Genomic DNA, 15601 nt, shown 5'->3' on the forward strand with positions numbered 1-15601 from the left:
AGATAGTGTACTGTGATACAGGCATGGTGCAAGAAGTGCTGAGTAAGCCCTCATTTATGCTTTCAGTGATCAGCTGACTTCAGCCTGCATGTATAAACATATATTTAGTGTTAGATATAAAAAATAGTATCTTTGTCTGTTGAAGATTAAAAAAGGAGGGAGGGGCAGTAAAAACAGGCAGCCATAGACACTGAAATATGAGAGTGGTAGAAATAGCATCCATTGACAGGTGCAGGTTTGCCAGAAATTCTCATTATGTAAACCCTTAGTGGTCAAACACTATTTACAGCACAGCTGTGCTGTAATTTCTCTTTGGCATAACTTACAGGAGATATTTTTCCTCCACAATATTACTCATATAGAACTGTGCTTTGACTTGAACGTTTTAAAGTTTTCAGAATTCACTTGCATGTTCATAGTAAAAGCATTTTAGTGTTTGTGTTAGTAATACCCCCTCGACAGAGAAACAGATTATCAAGAATAGAATCTGATTACCTAAGATTTCCAATTTTTGCTGACTTTGGTAGTGTGAACTCATGGGATTAATATTTTCTGGAGGTAACAGGCCACCTCTCCAAAACCCAGAAATACACTTCAGTTTATCACACTTACATATGTGCTGTTGCCATAGATACCTACAATTTCCAGTGCTTGGTAATTCAAAGCACAAGTGAATATAGGTATGCTATCAATTCTACCTGAAATACTATTTTTTCTACCTAGGAAGCAGTGCAACAATGGTGAAAATATTTGTTGGTTTTCATGTAGATTAGATCACATGTGCATGAGGGGAAAACATATTACTCGTCGGACACTTGTTTTAGACTGGGTTGTTGGGGGGATTCAGAACGATATAATCTATAACAGGCAATTTCCAAGCAGAATTCATTCATATTTTACCCAAAAATAAACAAACATGCTGAAGTGTGACATCTTAAATGAAATATGTGAAACAGATTAAAGATACACTGGTGGTGACAGCAAAAGTTTCCATTCAAATCATGTTTTATGTAGCAGAATTTATTTTATATATATTTATTTGTTAATTTGATATGACTTAATATAGGTTTAAAAATAAAAAAAATTATGTAATCAGAACCTAACTGGCTTTGCATTGTATAAGGTTAACAGAACTAATTGCTTTGTTGTTAGGAGTTGGCAGGACAATGGAATCTAAGCTGGCTTCTTTGGGAATTAAAACCTGTGGAGATCTGCAGTGTGCTTCAATGTCAAAACTACAAAAAGAATTTGGTCCAAAAACAGGACAAATGCTCTACAGATTTTGTCGTGGTTTGGATGACCGACCTGTTCGTACAGAAAAAGAAAGAAAATCTGTTTCAGCAGAAATCAACTATGGAATAAGGTTTACACAGGTAAATTAAACTTGCTTCTTTTTTGCAGTGACTTCTTTCAGCTGTAGAACAATCTTCTCATATTCTGATTATTTTCACTTACACTTTGATCTGTTAGAGCACCATCTTAGCCACAAAATAGAAATGAGGAAAATGAAGAAGTAGGAGACCAAATGATAAAATGGGAGGAGAGACTGCAAAAGTATCGGACTGAAAAGAAGCTTGCACAAAATTAGCTGGCTATTCTGCATTCGTTATACAAGTCTGGTACAGAAAAAGAGAACTGCAGTAGGTTTGTCAGCACCTAGCATTCTCTTTCATTTAAATGCTGATTATTCGAAGATGCCAGTGCCTGAAACTATCACCAGCTGCTCCTGTGCAAAATTTCTATTAGATTTTTTTGCAATTACTTTTTGTTTGCGGGGGGAGTGTTATTAACAAAATTGTATTTAAAAAGTAACTCAGCACTTGAGTATTTATAGAAATGATAGGGAAAAAAAGGAGTTTGAGAGAAGTTTGACAGTGTTGTGTAGTCCAGACCTTTGCTCAAAGCAGGGGAAGCTAATAAATCAGATCAGTTGCTCAGCACTTTATCCAGTCTGGCATCAGAAATCTCCAAGAATGAAGACTGCAAACTTCCCTGAGCAACATGTTCCACTGCTTGACTTTGCTCATGGTGAAAAAGATTTTAAGTCCTGTGATTTTCATGTTCTAGGTTTGTGCTTAGACTTGCAATTCTGTGTTGGGGTTTCTACATACATTTTTAAAAGACTTCTTTCAACATTAGGACAGGAATCTACCATTTTGCCTAAATTAAGTGACCTACAGTGAAAACAAACCACTTGAAGTTAAATGAGACAATTGCTTGTGAGTCAGCTTGCTCTTTTCAGTTTGAACAATCTGGATTTTATTAACCCTTAAAGATTTACTTTCAGTATTTGAAAAGTAGTAATTATCTAAACAGGTTGTTTTTCCCCTTCAGCCTAAGGAAGCAGAAGCTTTCCTTCTGAGCCTCTCAGAAGAAATCCAGCGTAGACTTGAAGCTGCTGGTATGAAGGGTAAACGATTGACCCTTAAAATTATGGTCAGAAAGGCTGGAGCACCAGTAGAGCCTGCAAAGTATGGAGGTCATGGAATCTGTGATAATATTGCCAGGTAAGTACTAGGCATAAGCACACTTCTGCAGGATCTAAAATTTATAGGAAGACAAGACAGAAATTTCCAAGTGCCTGGTACTTCTTTGTCTATGTATAAAACTTGCACCAAAATAAGTAGAGTATTATTATCAAAACTCTTCTGTGTTTGGGTTGTACATTTGATTTGTACATTTGTGGTGGTTATTAGTAATACATATATGCTTATGTATTGTTGGTGTACCTTTCTCCAGCTTGCTCAGTATTGGAGATGAGGGTTCTCTTAGAATATTTGAAGAAGACATATTTATGTCCTGCACTGTGACACACATGTAGCAACATTGATTTCATTCAGTAACCAGCCTCCTATTACTTTGTTACTCCAATTCTTTGTTCCTTATTGATAAACTGGATGATGTTGACTAAATATTTTTTAATCTGAATAATATTTATGTACTTGCATGCTAAAAACACAGGGATATAATCTTCAGGCATATAATCTTCAGGCATACACTTCTTTATCAAAGCAGTTGTTCTTCAGTACAGGATGATCCTGGCTTTTGAAAGACTAGAGGTCTTTCTACTTTTCCTTCCACCAATCTCAGGTGGTTGTAACAGACTAATCCCTCCTGAACTGGAGGGTTATTTGGTGGGTGTTGCTGGTAACAGAAGAGGTGGTGGAGTTCACAGATCACAGAATATGCTGAGTTGGAAGGGACCTTCGGGGATCATCAATTCCGGGTGCTGGCCCTGCATAGCACCACCCACATGCCCAGGAGTTCTTTCAGGGGGTTAGAGTTCAGTAGTAGACTTGCATGCATAGAGCCTGTCATGCTTGTGATCTTGTTACACAGAATTCAGCTGTAATAAAAGCTGAAACAACAAAATTCATCTTTAACTGTAAGAAGCTCATCACTTTCTAGAATTGGTATATATACCAAGAAGAAAATCCCTCAGTCTATACTTTTGTCTTCTGGCTATCCTGAATTCTTTGACCTGAAGATTTATTCTTAACAGCCTAAGAACATATTTTAGTATTGAGTGTGCATTGAGATAGAGCCATATTCCTCCCATATTTTAACTATTGCCAGAGTGCTTTTTCGTGAACATATCAGTGCTTTGGGCCCCTTTTCTGTGGTCAGGCATCCTAATGTACACATGCCCTGAAATTTCCTTAATTCATGAAGTCTTCAGTAAGGTCGGGGGGCACCCAAGAATGGAAAATTGTTCACACGTTGCTGAAGCAGTTCAGATGCCAGGATTTTGTTTGGTGGTGTGACTTCTGGCTTTCCAGTGACCTTGTCAACCCCAGTCAATCCAGGTTATGCTGTAGATGGTGTATTTCTGTCTTTGTTAGAGCATTTCTGTTCAGCCCAGTTAAAAGCTTCTTAGCAGTGGAAGGGTAAACTCCAAAAGTTGAATCCAAGCAAATGGATTAGAATCTCAGTGTGGTGTTCCCCCAAGTGACCAGTTTCTCTCTTCAGTTTAAGATTTTCTCTGTAGCTATAGCTCACAACTCATTTCTTGCTCCTTTACCTCACAGCTGAATGGCTTGCTATGCTTTCTTATCCTACAGGTCAAGATCCCCTAGGATGATAACCATAGTACTGCAAAGGATTCAGACTTGCAGACACACTTAAAATCAAACTCAGCTTTTGAGATTAAATGGTATTTTTACTGCATCTCTGAAACCCAGTCATGATCGTTCAGCACAGACCTTTTTAAAATATTTTTCTGAAATGTTGTGTACCTTTAGTGACATTGATCTCCTTTTTCTTAAGAATACTAACATGTAAAGCTTAAGGAGATCTTCATATTGTTCACAGTCTGAGCACTTGGCTGTTCGTGGTGGTTTCTGACAGATTCAAAAGCAGAGTAACACCATCCAAGTGTTTAGTAAGTTGTCAGGATGGCACTCTGTCAAAACACCAAACTTCATTTTCATTTTCATTTCACCCACTCTATCAGAGCTAAAACTGTGTCAGTTTTTTCAGTCAGCAAGAAGACTTCACATCAATCACATGCATCTGATGAGCCACTTGGAATTTTGTCAAAGGTTAGGCCATTGGAGAATCCAGAGCTATCCAAACACTGCTGCTGCCCTACCATACTCTCAAGTGGTAATCTGTAAAACTCACAGCCAGATTGTTTTGTGAGTCTTGTTGCAAAAAATTGCCCATAGTTTAAGATAATTTGGAATGTTTTTTAAGCTTAATTGCCATTAATTTGAATTCCTTGTTGCTTATAATCCACATGCCTACATCTGCTTCCCCTCTGAGTTCCTTTTGAAACTCTTGCTGTAGACAATTGACAACTGAAATAATACTGAGCAAACTCTCTGTGAACCAAGCTTGAGTGACTTGAGTGAAAGGCAAAAATGCAGGAGTGTGTTTTTGTGCAAACTGTAATCTTCTTGTGAACCTTTTTGTCTGGCTTCAATAGGTTACGTGTGTGTGTGTATATATATATATATATATATATGTGTGTGTGTGTGTGTGTGGTGTGTGTGCACTGAGAATGTTCAGTTAATAACTATTCTGCTTTTCTTTTCCTGTAGATCCTGCTTCGTTTTAACTACCTTTAAAAAGAAACCACTGAACAAATAAAAAGTGTTCAGTTTCTATATGCCAAGAAATTATAATCTGTCTTTCTTTCAGGTCCTCTCTGGAACAAATATAGAATTTTTGTCTTCAGGATTTGTGAAATAATTTCCTTTTTAACCACACTTGTTTATTCTTTTTAGGACTGTGACTCTAGACCATGCAACAGACAGTGCAAAAGTAATTGGGAAGGAAACTCTGAACATGTTTCACACAATGAAACTGAACATATCCGACATGCGAGGGGTGAGTGAGTTAATGGGAAAACTGAAATTCATTCTCTTTATCAACCTATTTCTGTCTTTTGTGGATTTTCAGTTCCCCATGGTAGATGATAACCAAACTGATTCAAAAGTGTAGGTAATACAAAGCTTATGCATATTAGTGTATGCAATTGTATTATGTTTCATAACCTTTGAAAAACATGGTTACAAATGTAATAAATGTAAAAAAAATTTTTTTTTTTTGTGGTATAAATTAATGCACAACTTAAAACATCCTGAGATGATGAAGTAAGACTGTATCTTCTACAGTTCTATCAGCATGTGTAAGTTTTATTTTGTCTTAGAATTTTCTGTAAACTTTTGCCATACATTAATTGTTTAACTAATATAAACTAATATATAACTGTTTGTAATGCCAATCAAAGATAGAGATAAAAGGAGCTTTTGTTCTAGACTGCAAGTCTTAGAGCAAGAAAAGTTACCAGCCCATGTTTTTGGCCTTTGTTTGAAGGTGGTTTTCTGGCTCTTTTGATTCATGGCTCATTTTAGAACTCCTGCTCATCTCCGTGGTTTTGTCATAGCAGTGTGACCCCACGATGCTGCTATTTTGACATCAGCCATTTGTTGCAATAGAACACAGAAGATTTCTAAAACAAATCTGCATTAATCCATCATGTGGATATCGAAGTAGGCTTTTGATTCACAATGTTGCCTTGCAAAGTCAGCTCCCTGGCTTGGAGTTGAGGAAATATTTAATTTAAATGTCATATCCCATTACTGCAACTAAGAAAGTGTTTATAAACAAAATCTTTACTATGTAATTATAGAAGCAAACCTGGTGGAAATACATACAGTAGCTCCTTCATGCTTTTTGAGTTCCATATACAACTTTTTCTAAGTGTCAGGTTTTCTTCTTTAAAATTATGGAGGATTGACAATAAACTCATACACTGCACCAGTGCATTCTTATTAGTCATGTTTTGAACCACTACTGATTTGGTATTTGAAAGTTAAATGAAAATCTAGGATGTCTTGAAAAATTAGGAACACCTCATCTAAAAAATACTACTTCTACCAAAGTACTTTCATCCATTGAGACTTTGCAAAAACAGTGTTTACAAGTGAAACAAAAGGATTTTTCTCATTTGTAGACTGAAGTGATGCATTTAGTATAGATTGTCCTTGGAGAAAAGCATTGCTGTCTAGCCAGATTTAATACTAACCACATTCTTGTCAGCATTTCTGTATTTGTTAATGTCTAAGAAATTTCATAAAAAACACATTGCTTCATGATCCTGTTGACAGCACTTTTTTATATCAGAGAAGTTAAGATGGTAGTACCTTTGTAATTTCTTAGTTGTTGGATTATGGTGGGTAATCCTGGGATTTGTTTGGGATGTTTTTAGTGGCTGTTTATGTGTATTTCAATATATTTTTATTTGTCTTCCCCCCGCCCCCCATCCACAACAGGCAGTAAATTCCAAAGAGAGGAATTTTATTATGATATAATTACATATTTTAAAATTAATTTTCTTTATTTCAAACTTCATTAAATCAATGCATTTATGTTTTGGATTTAGGTTGGAATTCAGGTACAGCAGCTAGTTCCCATCAGTAAAACAACTTCAGCTCTCTCAACAGTACAATCTGGACATTTACCTGGTGGATCACATTCAGTTATTGATCTTTTTCATGTTCAGAAAGCAAAAAAGCACTCAGAAGAAGAACCTAAGGAAGGTCAGTAAGCTTTGTACTTGGCATGTGTGATAGTGATCAGTTCTGAAGGACCCTCACATAGATCATTTCTTGGAATACTTATTCAGTATTATACCAGTGTAAATTATGCAACATAAAATTTCTGAGAGTGGGGTTTGCTGCTGCAAATGAAAATGCTACTAATAAAATTTTGTATAGGCTTAGTCCAATTAGGGGTTTTTTTGTTAAGTTTTTTAGTTAATAGTAATAGAGGATACTTAGAAATAAAAAGTGTTATGATGGTGCTATATATTGTGTAAACTCTTCAAATAATGCTAGAAAATACCTTTTACTGTGTCTTGAATCTTCAGAGTATTTTTAACTATTAGATGATCACTCTGTATTTTGTTTCCATATGTACAGTATTTGTGGCTGCTATGGACCTTGAAATATCTTCTAATTCAAGAACTTGCACTTTCCTTCCATCTCGTGGTACCAATGTCACACCTGGTCTCAATTCTAATGCCAACAACACTGAGTCTGCTGTCAAGTGGAATGGTGTGCATTCTCCTATCAGTGTAAAATCCAGGCTCAATTTGAGTATTGAGGTTCCATCTGCTTCCCAGGTAAACCTGAGAATATGAAACATCTGCAGGATAGTGTAATAACTCAGGATTGTCTGTCTTATTTGGACAGACCTAAAAGGAGCTCTTTTTAAATAAAAAGAGTTCTAGTAAAGTATAGTGCACAGTAAGTAACTCTTACTGATGCAAAACTATTTTGCCTTAATAAATAATCATGAAGTTAGGATGCACACTTAACATTTGTGCAGGATACCACTATATAAATGAGAGGACAACAATCTTTATTTAAGTAGAATATTTCTGTGGGATTTGGGGATTTTTTTTGGGTGTGTTCTAACAGAGGGACAGCCTTCATTATTTCTTCCCCACATGCTGTTCAACTAGACTCTCTTAGGAGGGTCTGCTATGAAACAGCTGCACAGACTTCTGCAGGTATTTTAGATACAAGCAGACTTACTTGCTTTTCTGTAAAAATCTGTCATTTAAATGTCTGTCATTTAAATCTGTAAAAGCATTTCTGTAGTTTTTTAACAGCTTTCTCAAATATTTACCCATTTTAAGAAGCAAATTATGCTTTTGGCAGGAAATGTGTTCCTATAATGCAATATCCAAGCCAGCTCAGGATCTAAAAGTAACTTGACTGAACAAATGAGAAGCTCTGTACATTCAGATGCTGCCATAGGAGGAATATGTATAGGCAAGTGAAAAATGCACTAGCTGTTCAGCAAAGTTCCTACTTTGGTGGCCTTATGGCACAATATCTTTATTTCTGCTTTTAACCATATTATAATATGGAATGTAATAAAAAATTCAGGGCTGGGAAGGAGTGGTAAGAGTTAGTGCTACACTGCTGTTTGTATACTGTACTAGGAAAGTAACAGCAATCCTGGGGATTTTACACCCAGGATTCCCAGGAAGTTATTATAGAGTTACATATGCAGCAAATTTGGAATGAGTGAATACAAACAGAGCATGGAAGAGTAACTGAAGTGATTAACAATACAGACAGCTTTCATTAAAACCTCTCAGTTACCAAGCCATGTAGATTTTCATAGATATTTGTGGTTTTTCTCTGTAAATCCATAATTTCCAAATTTTCTTCTTAAAGGTGAAAGATAAACTGTTCTAACACAGCTATGAAGTCTTACTCAGCAGAACTTAGAGGCAAACATTTGCATTTCTCTACATAGTTTTATTCAAGTTTTACTTGGGAGAATAGTGTTGGTGTAAATCTGCTTGTCAGCTGTATTCATTCAGTCACTTGTGCAGCTGTCATTGTACACAGCAGCTCCTGGACACTGAGGGGCTGGCTCAGTTGTTTCAAGTGAATAACTGATAGCAAGTAAAAGCTTATTTCATCATCCAGCTCTGGCAAGCCTGACAGTATGCAAGCATACATAATACCAGTAAAGTAAATCAGTGACATGCACCCTAGAACTGTATAAAGAAATAAATTAATTGCTTACTGTTGTGCTGGTCACCAGTTTAGTATTCATATCAACCTGTTGCCTGTATAATTTGAACTCAGAATTCAGGCTACTTTGTCATTAGGTAGCTGTAGAGGAAACCCTCCCTATGGTTTTTGGTAAGAAGACTGATCCTTGTGAAAAGATAAAACTGAGCATTCCTATTTACTGAGCTGCTTAGTCTGAAATGATATTTTACTGCTGCAGAGTGTAACTCTCAGGTTCCTAAGGATGTTTGCATACACAGGGTAATATGTAGCAGGTTTTGTAAAATTCAGGAACTGTATAACTAATGTTCTGACTAAAACAGCTCTGTTACCTATTCCTTAGAAAAATCTAATAGCTTTTATGTCCTTGTAGCTAGATAAGTCTGTGCTAGAAGCTCTGCCACCTGATCTGCGAGAGCAAGTAGAGCAAATATGCACCATTCAGCAAGGAGAGAGTTATGGAGAGAGCAAAAAAGAGCCAATAAATGGATGCAACACTGCACTTCTGTCACAACCAGTTGGAACTGTGCTTTTACAAATACCAGAGCTCCAAGAACCAAATACCAATATGGGAATCAATGTAATAGCCTTGCCAGCTTTCTCACAGGTAGGATGTTTGCATGGCATCAATAAACAATTACTTTGCATCTACAGGAAGTTAGAAGCTCTTTCTTGAGAGAGCATTAACTGGAACCTGTGACTTCCCACAATCAATCCTTCATGGTCCTTTAATGTCTTTTAAAAGTCTGGTTTTAAATGTTACATCATGTGTCAGAAACGTTGTATGGTAATACTTACTGAAGATTATAATCATCAGTCTGCCTATGTTTTTGCTGTTGTTTAATGTCAAGCCCCCCCCATATATGGTCTGTTTTGCAATGCAGTCTGTAAATAGCTTTTATTCTATATTGCAGCTGAGTTACACTGAACCATAAGTTTTGAAGCAGTCCTGAAATCTGCTTAGCTAAGTCACAGGAGGCTCTGTTTAAGTGTGTGTTCTGATGGGGTAAAGCCAGCCTCCGCTAGCTTCTTCTGCAGATGTGTTTGTTTGTGTCCCATTCCTGAGAGAAGGGCAGTCATGGCTAAAGGTTGTGCATTTCTCCATAGTTTTTAAATACATAGCATGTCCAGGATGAGAAAAGAACAAAGATGTTTGTCAGAATAGGAACCTGAAAGGACAGCAGGAAATAGTAAGGATGCTTCTAATGTTAGTCTGCTCTTCAGTCCAAGAAGCTGCTGAAAAAATGTAGTTGAAAAATTAAAAAAAAAACATTAAAAATCAAAGATTGGGTTACCCAGAGAGACACTATCTTGCATTGCACCATTTAAAATGGAGCAGTGTTTTTATTTTTCTGTTTCATTGCACCTTTGCTGTTCTCAAATGAAGTAATACCACTTAATCACATTTATAGAGATTTGTTGCTGTTTCTAATGCATAATGTTGCTTAGCTGACATAAAAAAAACCCCAGAGAAAATAATGTAGAAATTCCACTAAACAGTTAATGCATAATTGCTATTTTAAAAAATGTGTAGTCTATTCTTTTACTAAAATTTCCTCACCTTGATTCAAGTTCATCGGTTCAGAAACAGTTGTGTCAGTTTTTATTCCTGAACTGCAAAGTTTGGTTTCCCCTATGGATTAGTGTGCAAATAATATCTGAGTTCTCTCTGCCCCAGCTGTTTTAAATTTTGTAGTTACATCTGTCCATAAGCAAGATGTGTGTTAAATTAGGCTATGCCATGAAGTGCACCCCTCCACACTTGCCTTGCCACTCAGGACTGTTTTGCAGAGGAAATGGTAACTGCATATGGCTTTCTAGAAAAATTCCCTTTAGTTTGTTTATGCTTTATCTGTCTAATAATTAGGTAGTTGAAAATTGATTGTTATTTTTTAAAACAGCATTACTTTTTGAAGTTTTCTTAAAAGGACTTAGTTTGAACTAGTTTTTTGTACTGTTTTTTCTGTCTCTATCTACTTATGTATTTTGTGACCCAGTTACTTGATCCAAAAATGCAACTTAGTAGAGCAGCCTTTTTGTTTGAAGATGTAGTTCAAGAAGAATTGAGTACTTCCTATTTATTTGTCAAGGATATCCATACTATCTATTTGAGTGACTTAGGCTCATACTCAAATTTTTTTTCTGAAAGCCATTCAGCTTTCTTTATTGGCAGAAAGAGGACTAATATTTACAATTTTCATTTTCTGAGTTAGGTCCAAGTTTAATACCTAGAATAGTATAGTTGAAAAGCTTCCTGTAGGCTTGGTGGGGGAAAAAAAAGGCTAAACCCAGTTCATTAATTCACGAGGATTTTTTTCTGTGTTAAAATCAAACATGAACTTAATTCAAAAATACCATCTTACTCTAAATATAGTTTAACACATTTTTTCTCTTAAAGTCTTTGTGGTAGTGTATATGCTATGACTGCACGCAAACATTTAAATCTACTTTGTGGCCCATGAAGCAGTGAAATCAGTAGTGATAGGTTTTGGGTATAGAATTACTGCCAACCACCCCAGAATGAGTACTTTATGTACATCAGATGTAGATTATGCCCAGCCATCTTTTTATAGCTTAGTAAGGTTTGTTTTTCAGATCTTCATTCCTTTTCTGAGCTGAGTTTTGTGGTCAGGTGCAAAGCTAATTGGCTGACAGTGGTTTATTCATTATAAAACATGTGGAAAATTTCCTTTGTTAGGTAAAATTCTCCTGTGAAAGGAATCCAGATAGGTTGCATTCCTTTCCATCAGTTGCTGAAGTAATCTTAAAATTTAGAATAGCTGTATATCTCTGTAGCCTGGATCCTGCAGAAGTGTAGAATGCAAAACATGAAGATCACAGATGCCTAGAAATGAATGACATTTGTAATAATGGTGTTAATTAGTGGTGGCAAGTTTTCATTTAATCCTTACAGTGTCTTCACGTGGTACAGATTCCTCCTAAGGAAATTGATATAAAAGCACATCAGAAATACTGATAACTGTGTGCTGAGGTCACCCATAACTCTGTAAAACCAAGGTTCTCCATAATGTGAAAGCTTGCAGATACCTGTATGACAATGTTAGGACATTGTACAATCAGTTACCTAAAACTCCAGTTATATTGGACAATTCATGTGAATTCAACTGATGGCTCCTTTAATTGAATTTTTCCTTGTTACACTCTGAGAGAGCAGTGATGGGGGAATAACAAAAATGCATCCAGTTCATGTACTGCATTATTTCTGCATTAATTAAGTGGTGTACACAAAAAACAGTGTCAATTCAGAGCATTCCAAATCCTTGACTCTTGAATGCTTTTCCAGAGAGCGCTAAACTTTTTAAAAAAGTTTTATGAAGTAAAATTTGTGTTTAAAAAGATAACTTACACCTGTGATGTAATTGAGTGCATTCCTCTATAGTGCTTTGTTCTGCACAATGTATATGGTAATTGAGGTCAGAGCTGTTCCTGTCTCCTCTAATTTCAATTAGTGCATATTCTGTGGTGAAAATTTTGTGTTACTCGTGGAGTTCTGAAAAAGGACCAAACTTGTGCTAAATTGATGAATTCTAACCTGTAAGAGCACATTGATGTTTATGATCTATATTATTTAGACATCATGTGTGTGAATAGCACACTGTGCCTCCCTGTCATAGCATACATGTTTTGGTTTAAAAAAAAAGAAATCTCTATTGAAAATAAGAGATAAATTTTAATACCTTTGCAGATTGACATGTAATAAATACAGTATCTCCGATAATGATAGAAATTGCATTGTACTCTTAGAAAAGTAATTGTAGTTTTGACCAATTTTTTGTTGTTTCTGCTCATCTCTGAATTCTACCAGTAAAATGAAGGGCACTCTCCCACTGACAGATTTAATCCACTAAATGATAGCTTTGCTTTGAATTAGATTTTGAAGATTATGAGCTGAAAACACTGTTTAGTTGTAATGGGAAGCTCCATATACAAGATGAGTCTGTCACTGATGTGCTACTTCAGACAATGAGAAAAAATAACTGATAATACAAGAAATTTTATTTTGTCCATATGAGTTCCTCTTGCAATTGGCATCAAATTATTTCCTGTCTAGAATCCAAGTCCCTGGACAATTGCAATGGACTGTGCTCTTATCAGTCAAGCAAGTGGTAGACAACTGTGGGAGAAAGAGATTAAACCCTTTTGTGCTAGTTCAAAATATGACATAGCTGGACTTGGCTTTTCCTGTCCTTAAAGAACTGAGACCATTTCCAAGAATATTCTGAGTTATGTAGCAGCTTGCAGGAAATAGAAGTATCAAAAGAAAAGGAGGAGCAAAAATCTGGTGGTCACAATGTTTGTGTTTTGTAATTTGAAGGGATCTGGGTTAGGCTTAATCCTGCTCTTAACACAGCTGTACTGGCTATCAGTAGATGGGTAAAGATGGTTAGTGCTTTGTATGCTCATAATAGTATTTTTAATAAATAGAGTAATATTAAATGTACATTTTGTTGTTTTTACAAAGAAAATGTGCAACATTACAGTAGTTCAGCTATATCTCCTTTATTTTTGTTTGGTATGAAATGTAAATGCCTTTCTCGTGTGAGTGACCTAGAAAGAAGCAAACGGTGCTGCTCACTGCTAAAATAATCAAATGAATCTTTTGTTACTGTTCAGGTGGACCCTGAGGTTTTTTCTGCACTACCTGCTGAGTTGCAAGCAGAGCTGAAAGATGCATATGATCAAAGGCAGAAGCAATCAGAGCAGCAGCCTGCTAACACTTTAGGTGAGAATGTGTAGTTGTGCAGTAGTTTTCTGGTGTAGGGGTTGTTTGCTATCTGAACAGCTATGCAGCCCTAAGTAACAAACTGGAAAATATAACCAAAGCTTCTCTGAAGATGCTGTGTTCAACTGAATTTCCCTATTTATTTTTGACAGACTCTCAGTTACAAGCAGCTGTGATTTCAGTTTGCAAACAGGTGCCCAGCTTTACTCAAAAGGGTAATTAATTCAATTCATGGGGGCTGTGGTGCTAAGCTTCCCCACATCCATATGTTTGCCAAATGGAATCCAAACTAGATGTGTCATGTGATTTAAAGTATTGCACTTTCTTCAGTTAGTTGAACTCTTTTCAGGGAGCATTCTCATGGTTCCCTGAAACCCATAGCACTGGCAGGGTTTTGGGGCAGCTAGAGAAAGATGTACTGCATCTCACTGGATGTCTCAGTCAGCTGGGTTTACTCTGAGCTGATCATCCAGGTCTCATTTTTATAATCAGTAGAAGGAAATAAGACTAATTCCCTGTGAACATGCTTTGTCATAAAAATAGATTGTAAATGTTATTGCCTTGATTGCCAGTTAAACACTGCACTGTAATTATAATCACACCCTGATTTCACAGCCAGTGGACTAATGCAGATAAGTTAGAATGATGGAATGAGAGAAAGATTTCCTTCATAAACTGTGATAAAAGCATTGTGGGAGCTTTACACTGCTGGCTTGCTGCTAACACTGGTGGTACAGTGCTCTGACTGAGGTGAGGCAGTTTGTCCAGTAGAATCAGATTTCACCAGCTGCTTAATGTGAGCATTCAAGTACTGAAATGCTCACATTAAAAAGCTTATGAATAGCTGAGTGTCCTCTGTACACTGAAAGTCTAACAGTGCTTTTCAGATTTGAAATGGTGTGTACCTTAAAGTTGCTTTATCTAGGCTGTGTTTTCTCAAGTGATCATTAGGTTTTTGTGGGAGATAGAGAGTCCCCCTTTCAGTGGAAAAGTACTAAATTTTAAATGTATCAACCATTGACTATTCCTGTGTTTTTCAGTGTCAAAAAATCCTTTCCTACACCTGAAGCATACAACTATGAAAAATAAGAAAAAAATACGGGAAAAAAATGCAGTCAATCCTGTGAAAAAGGTTCAGAGTCCTTTGAAAAACAAACTTATTGGTAGTCCTGCAAAAACCATGCCACCTACATCTGGAAGCCCACAGAAGCTAATAGATGGCTTCTTGAAACAAGAAGGAACAGCTGCTCAGGTACTTCTAACACAAACAGCTTTTGGTAAAGCTGTGTCTGCTTCTTTAGACTGAGTTCAGTAGCTATTTTTCTTTACTGGATTCTTCACTGACACTTAGCTCTGTATGTACATGGTGTTGCCATATTTGTCAGCCTGAGCATTATCCAATTCCATGTTTGGAACAGGCTGAAGCAGTTCCATCAACTTCAGACTCTCCAGGCCCATCAGCTCTGCAGAGGGAGCAGCAGCCGGGCTCCTTCAGGCCACAGGCCCCCAACCTGGCTGGAGCTGTGGAGTTCAACGATGTGAAGACCTTGTTGAAAGAGTGGATCACAACCATCTCAGGTGAGGGGTGTCACACTGGGTGATCTTGCAGTGCATCACAAAGAAAACTGCTTTGAGAAGGCTTTTTGTACTTCCTTTCTCCTTCACTCTTCCTTTTGCTGCTTATTTCTCACAGTACTCTTGAAGTCTTACTGCCTTGGCAGTCTTGGAAGAGCTTGATTCTTTCTGCCAGTTGTTCCTCTGTGGCTTTGCCAGCTCCTCTTGCTTGACATCATGAAAAGTAACATGATCCTTCTTC

At 36.7% G+C, this 15601-nt stretch overlaps 1 protein-coding gene across 6 annotated transcripts in view; it reads left to right on the forward strand.

The window, feature by feature from the left end:
- REV1 (REV1 DNA directed polymerase) overlaps positions 1–15601 on the forward strand; it is a 55609-nt gene that overhangs the window by 37297 nt on the left and 2711 nt on the right. For all 6 annotated transcript variants that reach the window (XM_054628479.2, XM_054628480.2, XM_054628481.2 and 3 more), the window contains 9 exons: positions 1153–1373; positions 2335–2507; positions 5229–5331; positions 6890–7046; positions 7428–7630; positions 9415–9648; positions 13677–13785; positions 14826–15037; positions 15204–15363. In XM_054628479.2, the coding sequence (XP_054484454.2) occupies positions 1153–1373; positions 2335–2507; positions 5229–5331; positions 6890–7046; positions 7428–7630; positions 9415–9648; positions 13677–13785; positions 14826–15037; positions 15204–15363 (1572 nt within the window). The remainder of the gene's footprint in view (positions 1–1152; positions 1374–2334; positions 2508–5228; positions 5332–6889; positions 7047–7427; positions 7631–9414; positions 9649–13676; positions 13786–14825; positions 15038–15203; positions 15364–15601) is intronic.

This window comes from Agelaius phoeniceus, chromosome 2 (assembly GCF_051311805.1).
Source record: "Agelaius phoeniceus isolate bAgePho1 chromosome 2, bAgePho1.hap1, whole genome shotgun sequence".
Classification (NCBI taxonomy): Eukaryota; Metazoa; Chordata; class Aves; order Passeriformes; family Icteridae; genus Agelaius; species Agelaius phoeniceus.